Source organism: Hyperolius riggenbachi, chromosome 2 (genome assembly GCF_040937935.1).
Source record: "Hyperolius riggenbachi isolate aHypRig1 chromosome 2, aHypRig1.pri, whole genome shotgun sequence".
NCBI lineage: Eukaryota > Metazoa > Chordata > Amphibia > Anura > Hyperoliidae > Hyperolius > Hyperolius riggenbachi.
The window spans coordinates 209,478,889-209,501,355 of NC_090647.1; the positions used below are offsets into that span (position 1 = coordinate 209,478,889).

Here is a 22,467-nt window from a genome sequence, read left to right on the forward strand (position 1 = left end):
TGGGTGGCAGTGACAGGGGGTGATTGATGGGTGGCAGTGACAGGGGGTGATTGACAGGTGATCAGTGGGTTATTACAGGGAAGAACGGATGTAAATAATGCACTGGCGAATCGATAAGGGGGGGTTTGAGGGCAATCTGAGCGTGTGGGCGGGCGATTGGGTGCCCGCAAGGGTCTAATCTGATGGGTAACAGTGACAGGTGGTGATAGGGGGTGATTGATGGGTAATTAGTGGGTGTTTAGAGGAGAGAATAGATGTAAACGATGGATTTGGGAGGTGATCTGATGTCGGATCTGCGGGCGATCTATTGGTGTGGGTGGGTGATCAGATTGCCCGCAAGGGGCAGGTTAGGGGCTGATTGATGGGTGGCAGTGACAGGGGGTGATTGATGGGTGGCAGTGACAGGGGGTGATTGACAGGTGATCAGTGGGTTATTACAGGGAAGAACGGATGTAAATAATGCACTGGCGAATCGATAAGGGGGGGGGTTGAGGGCAATCTGAGTGTGTGGGCGGGCGATTGGGTGCCCGCAAGGGTCTAATCTGATGGGTAACAGTGACAGGTGGTGATAGGGGGTGATTGATGGGTGATTGATGGGTAATTAGTGGGTGTTTAGAGGAGAGAATAGATGTAAACGATGGATTTGGGAGGTGATCTGATGTCGGATCTGCGGGCGATCTATTGGTGTGGGTGGGTGATCAGATTGCCCGCAAGGGGCAGGTTAGGGGCTGATTGATGGGTGGCAGTGACAGGGGGTGATTGACGGGTGATTGACAGGTGATTGACAGTTGATCAGGGGGGATAGATGCATACAGTACACAGGGGGGGGGGAGGGTCTGGGGGGGTCTGGGGAGAATATGAGGGGTGGGGGGTGATCAGGAGGGAGCAGGGGGCAGTTTAGGGACTAAAAAAAAAAATAGCGTTGACAGATAGTGACAGGGAGTGATTGATTGGTGATTAGGGGGGTGATTGTGTGCAAATGGTGGTCTGGGGGGTGGGCAGGGGGGGGTCTGAGGGGTACTGTGGGCGATCAGGGGGCAGGGGGGGGGCAGATCAGTGTGTTTGGGTGCAGACTAGGGTGGCTGCAGCCTGCCCTGGTGGTCCCTCGGACACTGGGACCACCAGGGCAGGAGGCAGCCTGTATAATACACTTTGTATACATTACAAAGTGTATTATACACTTTGTAGCGGCGATCGCGGGGTTAACAACCCGCCGGCGCTTCCGATTGGCCGACGGGTTGACGTCGCGGGTGGGCGGAGCCTATTGCCGGTGGATGCGCGCGCATCCCAGCGCGCGATCCCCGGCCAGAGAGTGCCCCAGGACCTGACGCCAATCTGCGTTACGTGGTCCTGGGGCTGCCACTTTGCCGCCGCCAATATGAAGTAGGCGGTCGGCAAGTGGTTAAAAGCTAAAAAAAAAAAAAAAAAAAAAAAAAAAAAAAAAATAAGTATATTTAATGGTATATTGTCTCATATGAATGATACAATCTTTCACACAGTCTCCGTGTCCCAGAGATAAAATACAGTATATGATCTATTGACATTTTTTATCCATCCCCTGCACATAGAAGTTGTTCTCTTCCAGACAAGAGTTCTATGGCTGTAATTCCTTGTCAGTGAGCATTATGCTATAGTCCAACTCCAATGGAGAGAAATTGTCACTTGCATACTTGATGTTTAACTCTTTCAGGCACAAAAAGAAAGAAAAGGAAAACTGCATAGTCATTTGTATGCTTGGCAGTATACATGCACACGTCTATCTTGTCATGTCACCTCGGATACACTTTAGTACATTGCTGTGCTAACAGAGCAGTATGTGCTGGATGACAGTGCAGGTAAAAAAAAAAAAAAAGTTAGCCACTTACCTTGTGATGTAGCATAAGCATGACCATTGGTAATAATTTTCTGAATAAAAGATATAATTTCTGGAATATGTTCTGTAACCCTCATGTATAATGTGGGAGGGAGTACCTGGAACAAAAGTCCATCTGTCATGTTTTTGAAAGCAATAGTTATTTGCAAATAATAAGCAAGCCACTGGCAACCACAATATTTAAAGTATAAAGGTGGCCTTACACTTATAGATTTCCACCAGATTTGTCCATCAGGTAGGTTCCTGTCAGATCAAATCTGACAGGAATCTGATGTGTGCCACACACCAAAAACAGATTTTCAATAGATTTTAGAATAAAAACCTATCGAACCACAGTGTTGCACTGTTCGATTGCTATGGGTCGTCGATCTGCTACCGCTCGACCAAGATTTTCCATCTGGACCAATGGAGCCTTTTGACCCATTTCAGCCGGAAAACGATCAATCAGGCTGCTGCATCAATTTCTAGCTGCTTTGATCAGAGCAATTTAATCAGCCATATATTGACAGGAGAAATTGAAGAGTGTATGGGCACCTTAATGCTACTTTTTATGAAAGGATAGAAACATTCCCTTCAGAAGTATATGCTGTGCATAGTAGTGTGCCTATTGTCTCTCTCACATGTCAGTCACATGTGGACTGATCGGTAACAAACGTTTGCGGCTGCACATAGGCTAGAGAGGTTATCCGCACACCTATGTGCATATGCTGTGTGTGCTAGGGTCAATAAAGTGTTCCAAAAACAAAGAAAAGAGAGGCCCTCTAGTAAAGCATCACTCAGCTAGTACTTCATCTGATCACAAATTAATCTTTATTTATACACATTGAAAAAAGCCACAACGTATAGTTCATCTAAGATATATGAATAAAAAGGGGGGGTAAATCAATCCACATATATATACACCAGTACTCATATCTATACCAATCCAAAAAGTAAAAACCGTTAAAAACACATAATAGCACAGCCTCACCATCTAAGGGCCGGTTCACACTTGCGGTTTTGCAAAAACCGCACCGGATGTCCGGACCGCACCGGAGCCGGATCGGACCTGAACCGTACGGTTCCTGTCCGGATCCGGTCCGGTTGCATACGGTTTCCGTGCGGTATGAACACGGTTGCGGTCCGGATCCGGATTCTTAAAGAGTAACAACCTGTATAAAAACAAAAAAAAAATGTTGGGGTCTGGGAGGTCAGCAGAAGGGGGACCTGTGGAATCAGGCCCTCTGCTGTTTAGCACTCACCTCCACCTCCGACATGCTGCCAACATCTCCGGATCCGGATCCAGCTGTGCTGCTCCACTCCAAAATGCTTGCCCATGTGTCCCCAGCCAATATCGCCGCAAAAATCCGCATAGGAAGTGGGGTAGAACATCCGGATTTTTTGCCAGTGTGTTGTGCGCTCTCCGGTTCTCATTGGTTTCCATTGGCCGGATGGTGCAGTCCGGCTCCGCCCCGGATACGGCTGCCGGAGGAGCCGGACCAAAAAATAGCGCATGTTGGAACGGACACCGGAGTCCGGATCCGGTCCGGCTCCGGTCCGGACGAAACGGACACATGTGAACCCTGGCATAGATTTACATTGCTATGCCGTGCGTCCGTTTCGTCCGGCCAGCATGCGGTGCGGCTCCGGCACGGCTATTCCGGATAGCCACCGCTAATGTGAACCGGGCCTAATTCATATTGCACTGCCCCACACAGGTAATTCAATCAATTAATACAACTATCTCCACTCAGGGCTTAATTGAAGCCCATGAAGTGGAGGAACCCGGGTTCAGTCTAAAGTGCATTAGCATGTAAACAAACGCCATATGACATATATAAATATGAAAAAACTTGATGTGATAACAACCTAATACTGTAGTGGAGCAACCTATAGATAAAGTGCAGAGTGCAATAGAAAGAAACAACATGCTAGAAAAAATATATATACTTAGACCAGGTATGAATAAACGGGAGTGCAGTAAGGCAAGGCAGGCAGAGGTTCCCCTCACAATAGATCCCACTAGTTTCGCGGATTTCCGGCCGCTTTCTCAAGGAGAGGAGAGCTGCAAGCTTTGAGTATTAGGTTGTTATCACATTAAGTTTTTTCATATTTATATATGTCATATGGCGTTTGTTTACATGCTAATGCACTTTAGACTGAACCCGGGTTCCTCCACTTCATGTGCTTCAATTAACCTCTTGCCGACCGCGTCACGCCAGTAGGCGTGGCCGCGGCGGCAGCCCCAGGACCGCCTAACGCCAATTGGCGTAAAGTCCTGGGGCTCTGTTTTGCAGGAGATCGCGCGCAGGCTGCGCGCGCATCTCCTGCTTGAGGGGCGGAGCTCCGCCCCGCCTTCAGTCTCCGAGCGGCTATTGCCGCTCGGGAGACTGTTAGACGGCGTAATCGCCGTCTATTTACTCTGTGCAGCGCTGCGATCAGCAGCAGCGCTGCACTGGGGACAGCCGTGTGACACGGCTGTCCCCCTGGGGGACAAGAGAGCGATCGGCTCTCATAGGGTAAAGCCTATGAGAGCTGATCGCCATGATTGGCTGGCTGGGGGGAGGAAGCGAGGGAGGGAGGGAAGGGGTTTAAAGGAACAGCTGTTTTTAAAAAAAAAACACAAACAAAAATATTTATAAAAAAAAAAACAAACATGGGGGGAGCGATCAGACCCCACCAACAGAGAGCTCTGTTGGTGGGGAGAAAAGGGGGGGGGGGAATCACTCGTGTGCTATGTTGTGCGGCCCTGCAGCTTGGCCTTAAAGCTGCAGTGGCCTTTTAAACTAAAAATTGCCTGGTCACTAGGGGGGTTTAGCCCTGCAGTCCTCAAGAGGTTAAGCCCTGAGTGGAGATAGTTGTATTAATTGATTGAATTACCTGTGTGGGGAAGTGCAATATGAATTAGATGGTGAGGCTATTATGCGTTTTTAACTGTTTTTATTTTTTGGATTGGTATAGATATATGAGTATATACAGGATCTTCTCAAAAAATTTGCATATTGTGATAAAGTTCAATATTTTCTGTAATGTACTGACAAACAGACTTTCATATATTTTAGATTCAAATACACACAACTGAAGTAGTTCAAGCCTTTTATTGTTTTAATATTGATGATTTTGGCATACAGCTCATGAAAACCCACATTTTCTATCTCAAAAAATTAGCATATTTCATCCGACCAATAAAAGAAAAGTGTTTTTAAAACAAAAAAAGTCAACCTTCAAATAATTATGTTCAGTTATGCACTCAATACTTGGTCGGGAATCCTTTTGCAGAAATGACTGCTTCAATGCGGCGTGGCATGGAGGCAATCAGCTTGTGGCACTGCTCAGGTGTTATGGAGGCCCAGGATGCTTCGATAGCGGCCTTAAGCTCATCCAGAGTGTTGGGTCTTGCGTCTCTCAACTTTCTCTTCACAATATCCCACAGATTCTCTATGGGGTTCAGGTCAGGAGAGTTGGCAGGCCAATTGAGCACAGTAATACCATGGTCAGTAAACCATGTACCAGTGGTATTGGCACTGTGAGCAGGTGCCAGGTCATGCTGAAAAATGAAATCTTCATCTCCATAAAGCTTTTCAGCAGATGGAAGCATGAAGTGCTCCAAAATCTCCTGATAGCTAGCTGCATTGACCCTGCCCTTGTTAAAACACAGTGGACCAACTGCAGCAGCTGACATGGCACCCCAGACCATCACTGACTGTGGGTACTTGACACTGGACTTCAGGCATTTTGGCATTTCCCTCTCCACAGTCTTCCTCCAGACTCTGGCACCTTGATTTCCGAATGACATGTAAAAGTTGCTTTCATCCGAAAAAAGTACTTTGGACCACTGAGCAACAGTCCAGTGCTGCTTCTCTGTAGCTCAGGTCAGGCACTTCTGCCGCTGTTTCTGGTTCAAAAGTGGGTTCATGCTTCCATCTGCTGAAAAGCTTTATGAAGATTAAGATTTCATTTTTCAGCACGACCTGGCACCTACTCACAGTGCCAAAACCACTGGTAAATGGTTTACTGACCATGGTATTACTGTGCTCAATTGGCCTGCCAACTCTCCTGACCTGAACCCCATAGAGAATCTGTGGGATATTGTGAAGAGAAAGTTGAGAGACGCAAGACCCAACACTCTGGATGAGCTTAAGGCCGCTATTGAAGCATCCTGGGCCTCCATATCACCTGAGCAGTGCCACAGGTTGACTTTTTTTGTTTTAAAAACACTTTTTTTTTATTGGTCGGATGAAATATGCTAATTTTTTGAGATAGGAATTTTGGGTTTTCATGAGCTGTATGCCAAAATCATCAATATTAAAACAATAAAAGGCTTGAATTACTTCAGTTGTGTGTATTTGAATCTAAAATATATGAAAGTCTAATGATTATCAGTACATTACAGAAAATAATGAATTTATCACAATATGCTAATTTTTTGAGAAGATCCTGTATATGTGGATTGATTTACTATTGATGAACTATACGTTGTGGCTTTTTTCAATGTGTATAAATAAAGATTAATTTGTGATCAGATGAAGTACTAGCTGAGTGGTGCTTTACTAGAGGGCCTCTCTTTTCTTTGTTTTTGGCTGCACATAGGCTGTAAAAACATTTGAAATAAGCATGCAAAAACAAATATATACACTTTAGAAAAATAAATCAAGTTCCACTTAAGTTCAGGAACATTTGTAATACGGCTTCCTCATTAATGAAGCTTGTTTACTCTCAATACATCAGTGGTTTTGGAGCTGATACGATTTACTGTATAAACAGCTGTATAGGCTTGTGCTTCACCTCATCGAGACAATGATTTGCCATGAGACCATATTCTAGGAGGGAGTAGCATTGCCCCACCCAACGATTCAAGTGTCATGCCATTTCTCTCCTATGTATTGACAGGTCTAGAGGAGTAGCTTGGTCATTTCCAGTATGCACACCATGGATGACCTGTTGAGTAATAGTGCTGTCACCAAAACAAACCATATGACTGGAACTTGTAGCTAGCCTGACCCGAAGCAAAGCTACCCAAGGTAAGCACAGAGGTATGTTCTTGCTGAATCCAGATATCTCTGAGTTTTCCATTCATCTTATTGGTCCCTGTAATCACTCCTTAAAAAAATAAAAATAAAGTCAATTTTGTTTTTGACAGGAAGAGGCGAGCTTCCATTTCCTCTTCTTAAAGAAAACCTGTAACGAGAAAAAATTCCCCTGGGGGTACTCACCTCGGTTGGGGAAAGCCTCCGGATCCTATCCCACGGCGGCGGCGAAAAAGCTCCCGGAACGGAGGGGATGTAAATATTTATCTTCCTGGCTCCAGCGCAGACGCAGTATCGGCTCTCTGCTCGGAGATAGGCGGAAATAGCCGATCGCTGTCAGGCCGCTCTGCTGCACAGGCGCAAGTCTCCTACGTAATAGAGCGTACCCAACAGAGATCAGCTATTTTCGCCCATCTCCGTGCTGAGAGCCGCAACAGCGCCCCCGCTGGAGCCAGGGAAGGTAAATATATCAAAAGCCTTGTCAGGCTTGTCGAGCCAGGATTGTGGGACACTTTAGGGGAGCCAGCGCTGGATTGCCTGCAGCTACAGGGGAGGGGGAATCCTCATTGGGACTCTGAGGCTTCCACCTCCCGAGGTAGGTACCCCCCAGGGGAACTTTTTTAAATTAGAACCTCTTTAAGGTGAGTGAATGGGGCAGGCAACAGAAGGGGATGGGAGGGAATGTCGCACCAAGCTTGCCTCTTCCTGTCTAAAATGTGACTTAACCTTCCTGGCGGTAAGCCCGAGCTGAGCTCGGGCTATGCCGTGCAGGAAGATATCTCAGCCCCTGGTGGGGCGATTTGCTCCATTTAAAATTCTGTACGCGCAGCTAGCACTTTGCTAGCCGCGCGTACAGCTTGATCGCCGCCGCTCTGCTGCGATCGCCCGCACGCAGCGGCGCAAGAGGGCCCCCCCCGCCAGAGCCCTGCGCTGCCCGGACCAATGAGTTCCGGCTGGATCGGAGGCGTCTGACGTCAGGACGCCGGCTGACGTCCATGACATCATTCCGATCGTCGCCATGGCGACAGGAGAAGCCAAACGGGGAGCGCGTTAAATACGCGTTCCCGTTTGCTATTGATGCCGGCGACGATCGCACTAGAGGGACACAAGCGCCCTCTAGTGGTGTTTCATGTAGCTACCACTCTGGTAGCTTTACATGAAACAAAAACAAAAAATAAATATTAAAAAAAAGGATTTTTGCCAATATGGCAAAAAAAATTAACCGCCAGGAGGGTTAAAGTACACCTGAACTGAGAGGGATATGGTGGCTGCCATATTTATTCCTTTTTAAACAATGCAAATTGCCTGGCTGTCCTGCTGATTCTGTGCCTCCAATACTTTTATCCACAGACCTGAACAAGCATGCAGATCAGGCATTTGACTGAGGTCCGACTGGATTAGCCACATACTTGTCTCAGGTGTGTAATTCTGACACTGCCTTTGTCAGGTGTGTGATTCAGAAACTGCTACAAATCAGGAGGACTGTCAAGCAACTGGTATGTTTTAAAAGAAAACAAATATGGCAGCCTGCTTATCCCTCTCAATTTAGGGGTACGTCAAGCAAAAAGTCACATTTTTAAAGGAGGGATTAAGGAAAGAAACAAAACCCACAGAGGTATCTGGATCCAGCATGAACATACTGTTGTGCTTACCTTGAACAGCTTTGCCTAGGGTCAAGTGCTCTTCAAAGAGGAACTGCAAGGAGACACATTTTTCTTACAAAAAGAAAAAAGTAGTTCATTTTACTTTTCCTATCAACACACAAGTGGTTATGGAGGTGATGATAAAGTGCTTCTCGCAACATGGGAGGAATCATGGAATTTGAAAGAGACCCACCCCCCCCCCCCTTAGTAAAACAAAGCTATGCTAAAGAAAACTAAAGCAGAAGTGGTGAAGCTTTCCAGGTAAGCCAACCTTATTAAACTTAAATCAGTTCAGGAATAAAAACTTTCCTCCCATTTTTTCCACATCTTCCTCGTTTTGCATAAATGACATCTTCTTGCAGTGTCATCTTCTCTTTCTGGTCAGATCAGCAAAATCTGCTCTCTCCATTGCATGGAGCCTGCCTTCTTGCTTTGTGGAAATGTTGCAAGTTACCTTTGCTGTACAGCAGAGAATGGTCTGACAAGTGCTCTTTATAATATAGAGTTATATGCATCTCTGAGCTGTCCTGAGAGTAGTTTGCTTGTACAACAGAGTCATATCAAGGTCAAGCAGCCCTGTAGACCATTCAGAGACATTTATTAAGACCGAAAGACATGAAAAATAAAGGTTTCTTTAATAGGAATCAACTTTGTGTAAGAGGAACGGACTTAAAGGTTTAGTTTGCAATTGGGTTCCCAAGTTTAGGTACAATATGAACACACAACTGATAATTAGCAAGCAGTCCCAGTCACACCATTACTGGCTAGTACATGGTTACACTATGCCTCCATATTACTGGCTAGTACTCACATGGTTATACTATGCCTTCACCATTACTAGCTAGTACTCACATGGTTATACTATCTCTCCACCATTACTGGCTAGTACACACATGGTTATACAATGCCTTCACCATTACTGGCTAGTACTCACATGGTTATACTATGCCTTCACCATTACTGGCTAGTACTCACATGGTTATACTATCTCTCCACCATTACTGGCTAGTACACACATGGTTATACTATGCCTTCACCATTACTAGCTAGTACTCACATGGTTATACTATGCCTTCACCATTACTAGCTAGTACTCACATGGTTATACTATGCCTTCACCATTACTAGCTAGTACTCACATGGTTATACTATCTCTCCACCATTACTGGCTAGTACTCACATGGTTATACAATGCCTTCACCATTACTGGCTAGTACTCACATGGTTATACTATGCCTTCACCATTACTAGCTAGTACTCACATGGTTATACTATCTCTCCACCATTACTGGCTAGTACTCACATGGTTATACAATGCCTTCACCATTACTAGCTAGTACTCACATGGTTATACTATGCCTTCACCATTACTAGCTAGTACTCACATGGTTATACTATCTCTCCACCATTACTGGCTAGTACACACATGGTTATACAATGCCTTCACCATTACTGGCTAGTACTCACATGGTTATACTATGCCTTCACCATTACTGGCTAGTACACACATGGTTATACTATGCCTTCACCATTACTGGCTAGTACACACATGGTTATACTATGCCTTCACCATTACTAGCTAGTACTCACATGGTTATACTATGCCTTCACCATTACTAGCTAGTACTCACATGGTTATACTATGCCTTCACCATTACTAGCTAGTACTCACATGGTTATACTATCTCTCCACCATTACTGGCTAGTACACACATGGTTATACAATGCCTTCACCATTACTGGCTAGTACTCACATGGTTATACTATGCCTTCACCATTACTGGCTAGTACACACATGGTTATACTATGCCTTCACCATTACTGGCTAGTACTCACATGGTTATACTATGCCTTCACCATTACTGGCTAGTACACACATGGTTATACTATGCCTTCACCATTACTAGCTAGTACTCACATGGTTATACTATCTCTCCACCATTACTGGCTAGTACACACATGGTTATACAATGCCTTCACCATTACTGGCTAGTACTCACATGGTTATACTATGCCTTCACCATTACTAGCTAGTACTCACATGGTTATACTATGCCTTCACCATTACTAGCTAGTACTCACATGGTTATACTATCTCTCCACCATTACTGGCTAGTACACACATGGTTATACAATGCCTTCACCATTACTGGCTAGTACTCACATGGTTATACTATGCCTTCACCATTACTGGATAGTACTCACATGGTTATACTATGCCTCCACCATGTTGCCATTGAGATTAAAACCACTCTTTATTGGCATTTCAAAAGCATCTAGCCATAAAAGTTGTTTATAGAACGCCCCCATCTTATAGCCGTATTGCGCATCTGTTGGATTAGGCCAATTCAGTTGCACCTTTTCAATATTAATTAACCCAATTCCAAGCCGAATACATTTTGCATTACATTTGCACCTGAGCCAGAATTATTAGCCACTCATTGACCAACTGTACTTATAATAACGACTTCAGCTAATTTAATGGCTATTGCTCCCATACCATATTTTCACTGTATGGTGAGTAATTCTAATCTAAATAGTTTTTTGGGTCATCAATGGTAATTTCTACAGATTTGCAAAAACAGCTGGCTGATTGCTACTGGAAAGCCTTGTCCAATCATTCATGTTTCACTCGTTCCTAGAAATACTACAATGGTGGTGTTTGTGCATAGGTACCCAGCTCCCCATTCCATAGTGGTAACAGGAATGGATGCAATTACTTCTATGTGGAATGTGGAAGTTCACCAGCAGCTCACGTGTCCCATGAGCAGATGGTAGGCGTCACACTTTAGAAAAGCTTTTTTGTATTTTTACTAAATAACTTGAGAATGTTTAGACCAGCAATGTTCATCTTGGCGATACATGAGACTTATAGGCTATTAAAACAGTTAAATTAGAGTCACAGAATAATAAACAGGACTAGGACAGCACATAAAAGTATTCTGTAAATTTGTAAGCTGTACAATAGGCTCTGAACAACCATGTAAGCCAAGGCTTTGGGCACCCAGACAGTAATGGAGCATATGTGGTCAAATGCACTTTGTTGCATCAATGGCAGGAAATTCCTTTGCACGGAAATCCTCACTCTCCTGATTGCAAGACTGGAAACAATCTTACAAACCATAATCCTAACAATATTTTAAATATTTAGAAACATTTCAAAAGCATTACACTGAACTATTCACTGTGTACCATAATTATTTATGCTGCCAGGTTGCTTAGAAACCAAGCATTCACATATTTGTTTATTTTGTAATTTGTTTTGCTGCATGTTTTCAAAATGTATATATTATTCCATACATGATGGCAATACCGGTAGTCTACAGTCTACACAATTGATATTTAAAGATATGGACTAATGTGTTGGTACCAATACAGCTTATTGGGAAAAAGATATTAAAATTAAGTGAAAAACTAAATTTTATGCAGATATTCCAGACTAGGCACTTTTGTTGGTAATGGTAGAAACCACCATTAATAACCGAATTACAGCGATTTGTCAAACTAGCCACTTTCTTTAAAGTGAACCAAGCACCATTTTTAGCACCCAGGACATCTCAATAGCACATCAAAAATACATGCCAACAATGTGGCTCGTTAATAAAAAAAACAAAAAAAACGTCAATTTTACATTTAAATGTTTAGCATAAGCTTATTACCTTACTTCCGAGGCCTGCCCTACTGCAGAAATTTCAGGCAGATAAGGACTGATGTAATTATTTTATTGCACACATTAGCAAAGAGAAAACAAAAGCTTTCATCAGCAGGGGGTGGAGAAAAAGGACACTATGCTTCAAATATTTTAGAGAAGTCACAGATGCCATCTTCACTCCTTCCCCGGATAAATAATGTGCAGCTAGAAGGGCAGGGGGGTGGGGACGGACGTGGCAGCTCCTATAGATATTAAAAACCAGGTGCAGAAAACAAGTGGTGCTTGGTTCACTTTAAAAGCATACCTAAACTGACATGTGACGTGATGAGATAAACATGGGTCTATATAGTTTAAGTTCCTAACATAAATCCAACCAGACGTAGCCAGAATAAAACCCACAATCATGTCACTGTAATGCAGCATGTTAAAAAATACTTGAAAAACAGAGATTGTTTGTTTAGGATTGTATTTTTTCCCAGGGAAAGTAGAGATATGCTTTAAGTGTATTTCCAGGATAGTACCAATCTATGTGGAGAAAAAATTACATACTCTCATCCTCCTTAGTACAGTGACCTCTGACAGGCCAAATTAAAGCAAACCTTATAAAAATTATTAATTGTATGCGTTATACCACTGTTTTCTCAATCAGAAAAGATCCTCTTCAGGAAAGTACCGAATTGACACGCTATTCCACCAGCTCATGTACATAGTTAAAGCTAGCATGTTTGTTTTATTTGGGTTTGCTTTTTTAAAGGGGGGGGGGGGGGTTAACACTTGTACTGGAAAATAGAAAGGGACTACAGAATTTATTAGTAGGGATAGTGCTATATGTACCTATGCTTATCTCATTATGTTGCCCAATTGGCACACCCGCATTGCCAAAGTAACGCAAGCATTGCCAGGGTAACGACCACAATAAAAATGAGATGGCAACTGTTATCATATATACACATATACACGAATAAGCCTTTCCAAGGCAAACACTAATCACACACATGCATGCACTTCTGGCTTAAAAAAAAAATAGGACAATAAAAACGCAGATTGGCCGACGTCCCAGTATGCCATTACTGCCCCATGCACAATTAAGTGCCCGGTGGATTCAGAGTGCACCAACGAGCAATGCTTTAGCATTTATAGCTACCTGTCCTCGCTCCAGCTTGCTTCCTAGCATACTGTGTAGCTTCTGAACTGACCACTAGAGCGCAGAGCATACGGTCATGTGACCACAAAGAGCCTGAAGCTCTAGTGGGGAGTTCAGAAGCTGCAGGAAGAACAAAGGATGCAAGCCCAAGCAAGGACAACCTTGTGCAGCATGCTCTGTGGTGCAATCTGCATACGGGGGCCACTGCACATGTCGCCTGAGGAATAGCCCCTGCAGATAGGCGGGCCCTTCACTTAGTCGGCCTTTTCACAGTTATATATGGTAGTTAGCATTAAGAATAGCTCCTACAAGTTCATTCACACAGATAAAATGTTTTGTTAATGTCCACTCACATTGCATTTTTATTGTGGTGTTGTCCACCTCTGAGTGTTGATTGCCTTGGTGCACTGGGTAGTTACAGAAAGTAAAGAACCTGACTGGGGAACATCATCTTACGTTAAAGTAGTAAAGCACTGAGGAATAATAAGCTGCCAGCAGTAGTAATGGGAAAATGGCTGTGTGCTGCCTGCGCACTGCAATTTTTCCACAGTTTAGTGAATGAGGTGCCAGGTCACATCAGGCGTGCTTTAAACTGGGTACACGAGCCTGCATGAAGCAGTGTCTGGAAGCAAAGACTGCAGCTGTGATCTGTACAGACACACTGTGCTCCAAAGATTGCACCTGTCCAAGAAGGAGAGTACAACTAGATCTCTGCAGAAGGGAACAGTGTCAGGGAGGAAGTAGGGATAAACCGTTACTTTGCTTTTGCAAGAACTCATTTATGGCCATAGTTCTACTGTAATCTGATAATTCCACATTTCTTGTTAGTAGAAGTGGATCACCATCTTAATAGTTGCAAGTTGTGGTGGAAACGATATAGTGTAACAACATATTGAAGAATGTACTACATTCAGGATTTCTATGCTAATTATCCTGGTTTCAGTGTCAGAAACACTACTTACAGCTACATATTGCTGTATATTGGTATGTAACCCCGCCTCCCTGTGATGTTTAACCCCGTGTGCTCTTAGAGACCAGATGTTTATTCTGCTGACTTCGGAACACAACAAACCAACATTCCCGCAGTGATGCACCTTGCTAGAAGTAAAAAAGTTGGTAAGCAAAAATTTCACAGTGGGCAAACACTAACTAAATCATTTAGAATGCAATATTTAAAAAATAAGCAATTTTTTTAAGTTATATTCAGCAAAGTTCCTCTTTAATTCATATTTCCATTTAAAAATTCTTATAACTTGAGAGGTTTCAAAGAGCTGTTTAACAAAGGAACATGGCTTCTTCCATAACCAAAGAATATGGAGATGGGGGAAATGCTAGCATCTTTTCAAAAACTTGATGACAAAGGTTACAGAAATGTACCCATATGTGCTGGTAGATAAAATCTGCAGAACTAACAACTCATTAGGGATGGTCAATGAATGCAAATTGTTCCGTGTTGATGCAGGATTATGCAGAATGTTCCAAGCAAGCTCAGTTACAAAACTGTGCACGTTCCCGGCCACAGGAGCACGATTCGGAGAATTTACCGGGCCAGACTGCAGGAGAAGGGATCGGGAGGACGGTGATCGAGCAGACGGACTACATGGGGCTGGAGGAAGTCTTGCATATTCTTTATCTCAGGTACACTTTAAAGCACAACTAAGTGAGAGGGGTATGGAGGCAGACATATTTACTTTTAAACAATACCAGTTGCTTGGCAGTCCTGATGATCCTCTGCCTCTAAGGGGCCGTTCACATTACAAACGCGGACGGCCACGCATGCGGAACGCAACGCATGCGAACGCATGCCATCCGCGTTTGTATGCGTTGCGTGGCTGATCCCATCACTGAAAAGTAAATGGGACAGCCGCGCGTTTTTGCAAAATCTGCGTGCAGCATGCGTTCCCGGACCGCACAGGTCCGGAACGCATGCAGTGTGAACATCAGACAGTGCACTCTATGCACTGTTTGATGTCGTGCGTGTCGGCCTCCCGCACACGTTTCCAAGACGCGGCTGGAAACGCGTGCAGTCTGAACGGGCCCTAATACTTAGATAAAGACCCTGGACAAGCGTGCAGATCAAAGGTTTCTGATTGAATAAGCTGCATGTTTGTTTCAAGTGTAGGATTTAAACAGTATTGCAATCAGATAGATCAGCAGGACTTCCAGGCAACTGGTACTGTTTAAAAGGAAATAAATATGGCAGCCGATATTTGCTTCTAACGTCAAGTGTACTTTAAATTTGAATGTTAGCTAAGGGCAAGTAGCTTACCTATATATCAGACCCAAAGGTTTCAATGCATCTCATATCAGTTGTTCATCACATTATGACAGAAATTAAAGTCTGAAGCGAAAAAAAAAAAAAAAAAAAAAAAAAAAAAAACCCTCACTTAAGGAGAGGGAAGGCTCTGGATCTTATAGAGCCTTCCCGTTCTCCTCACGGTGCCTACGTTCCGATGGGTCAGAGACTGCTTACTTCTGCCACTGTAGGAGGCTTCAGCAATCTTTTGAAGCAGAGTGCTTCTGAAGACGGGCCGCTCCGTACTGTGCATGCGCAAGTGAGCATGCTGGTGCATGCGCAGTACGGAGCAGCCCATCTTTGGAAGTGCTCGGCTTCCTGAAGATTGCCGAAGTCGCCACATCGGCAGAAGTAAGCAGTCTCTGACCCATCGGTCCGGTCGGAGCCTGCTAACGGGGGAACCAGGGCTGTAACGTGGGCACTGTGAGAAGAACTGGAAGGCTCTAAAAGATCCAAAGCCTTCCCCCTCTCATTAGGAGAGTATCTGTGTTTTTTTTTTTTCACTTCAGACTTACTTTAAGTAGCAGTCTATTGTATCTTCATGTTGCTTGCCAGCCACCATTTCAATGCACATATAAGCACTTATAGGTTTTGACAGTCTTACCTTTAATGCCATCATGTCTGCTTTAAACTCTTGTTCATAAGATCGAGCCAAAGATACAGGAGACATGTTAAGCTGTAAGGAAAACAAAAAGGCATTCATGTTTTTAATACCACAAGGATGATGAATAGTTGCTCGTTTAGGGCCTCACTAGCCGCGAATCGCTGCTGTTTTCTGCATGCGACGTTGGACGCAGAATTGCAGCCTATTGAAATCAATAAGCGGCATCCACAACTGAGTGTGCCCTCCCCAGCCCCCATCCCCAGTGAAAGAAAAAAATAATTATTGTGCCAGCTGCCTTTTTTACAGGCTGCATCTAAATCCCTATAACCGTGCATGGCACAGCTATAGGGATTCAGCTTTGCAACAGCACCGGTGCCCCACCCGATTTGGAAACTGATGCATTACCCAGTGGAATTAGGTACCTACTCATTAAATCCAAGTGCATTTTGCAAACAAAAACAGCCACTATGACAATGGTAGCTTGGAAAGAGAATTTGTTGGTATTAATTGTAATTCAATACAAGAACATCATAGAGAAACCCTATGCTTTAACAAACACTACAAGGAGTAAAGTATAAGGAACAGTAACCAAAGCTAGAAATCAGAATTAAATTTAAGCCACACCAGCAGAATATGATATCTCAATTACATATAGAGACAATGCACCTTGCACTATTTTCCGGTTGTGAATGCTAGAAATGACAGGTTAACGATAACTAACACTTTTTAAAAGTAGTTATCACTTTCCCATCTTGCAGTCAGACAACCACAATATGGTAGGGATAGTCTGTCTTTATTACCCTCAACTTAAAATAACAATATCTAAGATTTTTCAAGAACATCTATTGTTCAATTGTGATTTTGCACTTTTACTTTTTGAATTAAAAAATACAAAAAAAAAAAAAAACCCCACAACAACATCTATTCTCAATAAACCTGTTCCACATTACCATTCAACGCCACATATTTTGCTACCTTTAATTTACAACCTAGTAGAACCTAGGGGTTTTCAATAGACACTCTATGGCCACCCTTACCTTTGTTGAAATGACCTGACCTCAGCTTGGTGGCAGCAGCCTTTATTAATCACAATCCTAACTTCATTTCCAACAAGGAGCAAAGTAAATCTATACTTGAGCACACCCTAGGTGGTCTTTAACCACTTCGCATCTAGGTCCGTTTTCCTCCTCCTTTAGCTATGCCCTTATTTAAAGGGGCACTATGGTTAAATAACAGCTTATAATATTTAATATAAAATATGTGCAATTCTAGCAATGTTTAACACATATATTGTGGCAGGATAAAAGTCTATTTAAATATTACATTACCCTTAGTAAGAAATGAGTCGCGTCGGCAGAGGAAATTATCTGACGACAAATCAGCACAGACCATTGTGCATTAGGAGGCAGTGTATCAGCTGTTTGAGCTGCTGTTTTAATCCCCCCTCTGATATTTCATGAGAGGATTCCTCCAACTACTAACGGCTCTCTCCAGCAGTTTTACTACTCATCTAATCCGCCTTACGTCTCAGGACAATAACGTACGGCTCTGATGAAAAAATGCTCCCCGCTGAGGCATCCCAGCTGGCTCAGGAACGGATACATATTGTTATCCGTTGCTGTGGAGACCAGCTCTCTGCGATGTAGCTGTGTCCTGCATTTTTTCATCAGAGCCGTACGTCAATGTCCTGAGACGTACGGCGGCTTAGATGAGTAGTAAAACTGCTGGAGGGAGCCGTTAGTAGTTGGAGGAATCCTCTCACGAAATATCAGAGGGGAGGATTAAAACAGCAGCTCAAAAAGCTGATACACTGCCTCCTAATGCACAATGGTCTGTGCTGATTTGGCGTCAGATAATTTCCTCTGCCGACGCGACTCTTCTCTAACTAAGGGTAATGTAATATTAAAATAGACTTTTATCCTGATACAATATATGTGTTAAACATTGCTAGAATTGCACATATTTTATATTAAATGATATTATAAGCTGTTATTTAACCATAGTGCCCCTTTAATGATCAATAACCTTTTCTCTACTTATGACACCTTAGTGATATTTATATTGTTTTTTGAAGGGTAAAAACTAGACTTTCTTTCGTTGCTCTTCTTTCCTTCAGCAATTATTTTATTTCCTATGCATTTTAAAGAGAAAAGGATGAAAATGGAAAATATAACTTCCTCGGTTTTCAGTAATTACAGTTTGAAAATAAACAGCATTACTTCTAACTAAAAAAAAAGTGAAAGCTAAATAATAATGTTGTAGGGGAAACTGTCGCTGACTTTTATTTTGAATAAAACAAGTCTGAAATTATTAAATGATTATTATTTAGTATTTATATAGCACCGACATCTTCCGCAGCACTGTACAGAGTATATATACTCGTTACTAACTGTCTCTCGGAGGAGCTCACAATCTAGTCCCTACCATAGTCATAGGTTTATGTATGCATCGTGTAGTGTATGTATTGTAGTCTAGGGCCAATTTATGGGGAAGCGAATTAATTTATCTGTATGTTTTTGGGATGGGAGAGGAAACCTGAGTGCCCGGAGGAAACCCACGCAGACACAGGGAGAACATACAAACTCCTTCCAGATTAAATAATACTAACGATAATAATAATAATAATAATAATAATAATAATAAGGCTCATCTGTTATCACCTGGGATAACCCTGGTTAAAATAAAATGAAAGGTAAATCTAAAAAGCAAAACTAAAAAGTTACACCCCCCCCCCCCCCCCCCCCCCCATTACTGATATATTAGTTCTCTAACATCCTTTGTAAAGAGTAAAGTCTGGATAGAGAAGGCATAGGCTATAAGTGAATAAAACTTTTCTGCATTACAAAGTGCTGTCAATGTTATATTGCATTCTTCCTGATGGCAAAAGACAGCAAAATGATGATCTCATCAAAGTAAAGTGCCCCGCTAGAGGAGAGTTGTGACCAAGCTGTATTGTCAGCCTGCAGGAGGAAAGTAAAGTCATCAAGTGGATTATGCCTTGTGTCAGGCCAGTCTTAAAGGGGCACTATGGCAAAAAAATTGTAAAATTTAAAATATGTGCAAACATAGATAAAGAAGTATGTTTTTTCCAGAGTAAAATGAGCCATAAATTACTTTTCTCCTATGTTGCTGTCACTTACAGTAGGTAGTAGAAATCTGACAGAAGCGACAGGTTACTCTTTCAGTCCATCCTTCATAGGGGATTCTCAGCAAGGCTTTTTTTACTTAATATATTCCCTTTTATATATCCAGCCGACAGGCTGGATAGTGTAATGGTTAAGGGCTCTGCCTCTGACATGGGAGACCAGGGTTCAAATCTCGGCTCTGCCTGTTCAGTAAGCCAGTACCTATTCAGTAGGAGATCTTAGGAAAGTCTCCCTAACACTGCTACTGCCTATAGAGCGCGTCCTAGTGGCTGTAGCTCTGGCGCTTTGAGTCCGCCAGGAGAAAAGCGCAATATAAGTGTTTGTCTTTGTCTTTAAAAAGGATTTAAACAATGATGCTGGCCAGCTTTCCTGCTCGCTACACAGTTTTTTTGGCAGTTGGACAGAGCAACTGCCATTCACTAAGTGCTTTTGAAAATAAATAAATCCCTGAGAATCCCCCATGAAGAGATGGACTAGTCCAAAACCTGTTGCTTCTGTCAGATTTCTACTACCTACTATAAGTGACAACACAGGAGAAAAGTAATTTATGGCTTATTTTACTCTGGAAAAAACGTACGGTACTTCTTATTTGTATATGCTTGCACAGATTTTAAATTTTACAATTTATCGCCATAGTGCCCCTTTAATCTAGAGTGGCTGAACAGAATAACAAGTCTTCTGGCATGTCAAATCTTTGTATTAAATTTAAGGGTTTATTTATCTGCTACTTTACAGTTAACAAATGTATCACATGTCAATGAACTATGGAAATGGAGGAAGAAGACCTCCCACTACATTAGAAAGATTATCCAGCCAGTGGACAGAACAACTTTGCATTCAATGTGAGTATACAGTACTTGGACAAGATAATGATAAAGTTACTAAACACCTCTGCAGATGCACTCTAGCTGATTAATCCTGGGAGAAGTATTACATTATTCAAACTAGACATGCCATGATAACCACTAATGTGCCCACAAGAGATGGCTGTCACTGGATGGGCAAGCATGCGCACAAAACCACTGCCTTTCTACAGGAGTTATCCTTCAGTAAGTGGATCTTCACTGTACCATCATGTCTATGGACAGCTTTACTTTAAAGTGAACCCGATGTGAAAATAAACTGATAAGATATACAATTGCATTTATCCTCCTATTCCTAAAAATGACCTTTTTATATCCCATGTTTTTATTTTATATTTAATCATTTACAAAGTAAATTGAATGTTTTGCTGCCTCTGCTCAGTGTGACCCTATTTAGTGTCCCAGAGTAAAATACAGAAACTATTGACCTTTTACTATCTCTTTCTGCTCTCAGCAGTTGTATTCTGCCAGGAAAACTTTTATGGCTATAATTTTATTATCAGTGATGTTTTCATTATTCCTGACAAGCTACCGACAAGACAGAAGCTCTCACTTCCGTGAGTAAACATTAACTCTTTCAGGCAGCAAAAGAACACCCGTAAAACAGCCTGATTATTAATATGTTTTGCACTCTACATACATGCTTATCTCATGTCACCTCGGGTATGCTTTATTGCCTGAAATATTCTGTGAGAGAACCCCCCATATTGTTGCAGTTTGTTATGTCTCAGTCATAGTGTAGGAAAAATAAACCCCAGGATACGCTGAAGCGCTTCATGTTAGTACAGAAAACAATGGCAGCTCACAGCAAAAAAAAAAAAAAAGAAAAAAAAAAAAAAGGCATTTACCTGTTTAGATCGGTTGATTATTTTATCATCAACATCTGTAATTACCATCACCTCAACAACATCTATGCCGAAGAACTGGGTTAAAATCCTTCGAATTACATCAAAACGTACATAAGAGCTGAAAGAGAATGAAAATTAAAATCTGTATAATGTCCAAGAATACAACTGCCTAAACAATTAATTTCAGCGGTAACCCGAGCCAAAGGCAAAATCCTAACAATGTATTCTCAAAAACAACCCTACAGCAGCAAATATGTTCTATAACAGCTATAAAGATTCCTAACAGAGGCAACAATCGATAGGCACTTGTATTGCTATCAAGGGGTTGAGTTCAGGTAGGGGCATGTGGGATGAATGCAATAGGGGAACTGGAGAAGTCGATGTGTATTTACAGATGAAGAGGGAGGGCATCATTGCTTTAGTGTGCCTAGGTGAGGGAACTATGGGGTTCCATTATCTGTTGCTGCAAAACAAAAATGTGTCTCTTCAAAACAGAAGGCATTTGTGATTATTCAGGTTGGAGTAAGCATGCGAGGTCTCCCACAATGCATCAATGCTGAATATGGAAGGTGTCCCTTTTTTGCCCCTGAAAGCTAAACATTCTTCTGGAATCGCTGCAATGCAACGATGTGTCAGCTTGTTAAAGGATACCACAACTGAAATGTGACATAATGAGATAGACATATGAGATAGTCTGCAAAGTCTGTATGCAATGAGATAGAGATAGACTTTTTTTCTTTCTCTGCCTGAAAGAGTTAAATATCAGGTATGTAAGTGGCTGACTCAGTCCTGACTGATAAGAAATTCCCCTTTTTTACCTCTTTCTTGCTCTCAGAAGCCATTTTCTGCTAGGAAAGTGTTTTATAGTTGGAATTTCTTATCAGTGAGGGTCATACTGTAGTCACTTCCTGTCTGAGTCAGGACTGAGTCAGCCACTTACATACCTGATATTTAACTCTTTCAGGCAGAGAAAGAAAAAAAGGAACACAGCATAGTTATCTGTGTGCTAGGCACTGTACATACACATGTCTATCTCATTATGTCACATTTCAGTTGTGGTATCCTTTAAAGGGAACCAGAGAGGAACGAGGGGTGAAAAAAAGGCAAGGATTTTATACATACCTGGGGCTTCTTCCAGCCCCATAAGCCTGAATCGCTCCCACGCCGCCGTCCTCAGCTTCCTGGATCCGCCCGTACCGGGCCCGTCACTTCCGGCGGACGCGGCCAATTGTCCGCATCACAGGGGCTCCCTCCATACATGTACGCATGCGGCTGCGCAGCAACCAGCCACATGCGTATCTGTGTGGGGAGAGCACCCTGTGATGCGGAGAATTGGCCGCGTCCGCCGGCCGACTTGCGGCAATGACGAGACCCGGTGGCGGCGGATCCAGG

General features: G+C 42.8%; 1 protein-coding gene across 6 annotated transcripts in view; it reads right to left on the reverse strand.

Moving 5' to 3' along the window:
• CARS2 (cysteinyl-tRNA synthetase 2, mitochondrial) overlaps positions 1-22,467 on the reverse strand; it is a 172,153-nt gene that overhangs the window by 77,517 nt on the left and 72,169 nt on the right. For all 6 annotated transcript variants that reach the window (XR_011026171.1, XR_011026170.1, XR_011026169.1 and 3 more), the window contains exons 3-5: positions 21,076-21,193; positions 16,219-16,290; positions 1,866-1,971 (exon numbers count right to left, since the gene is read on the reverse strand). Coding sequence is in view for 1 of the 6 variants with exons in the window: in XM_068268045.1 (XP_068124146.1) it covers positions 1,866-1,971; positions 16,219-16,290; positions 21,076-21,193 (296 nt within the window). In the remaining 5 variants the exon portion in view is untranslated. The remainder of the gene's footprint in view (positions 1-1,865; positions 1,972-16,218; positions 16,291-21,075; positions 21,194-22,467) is intronic.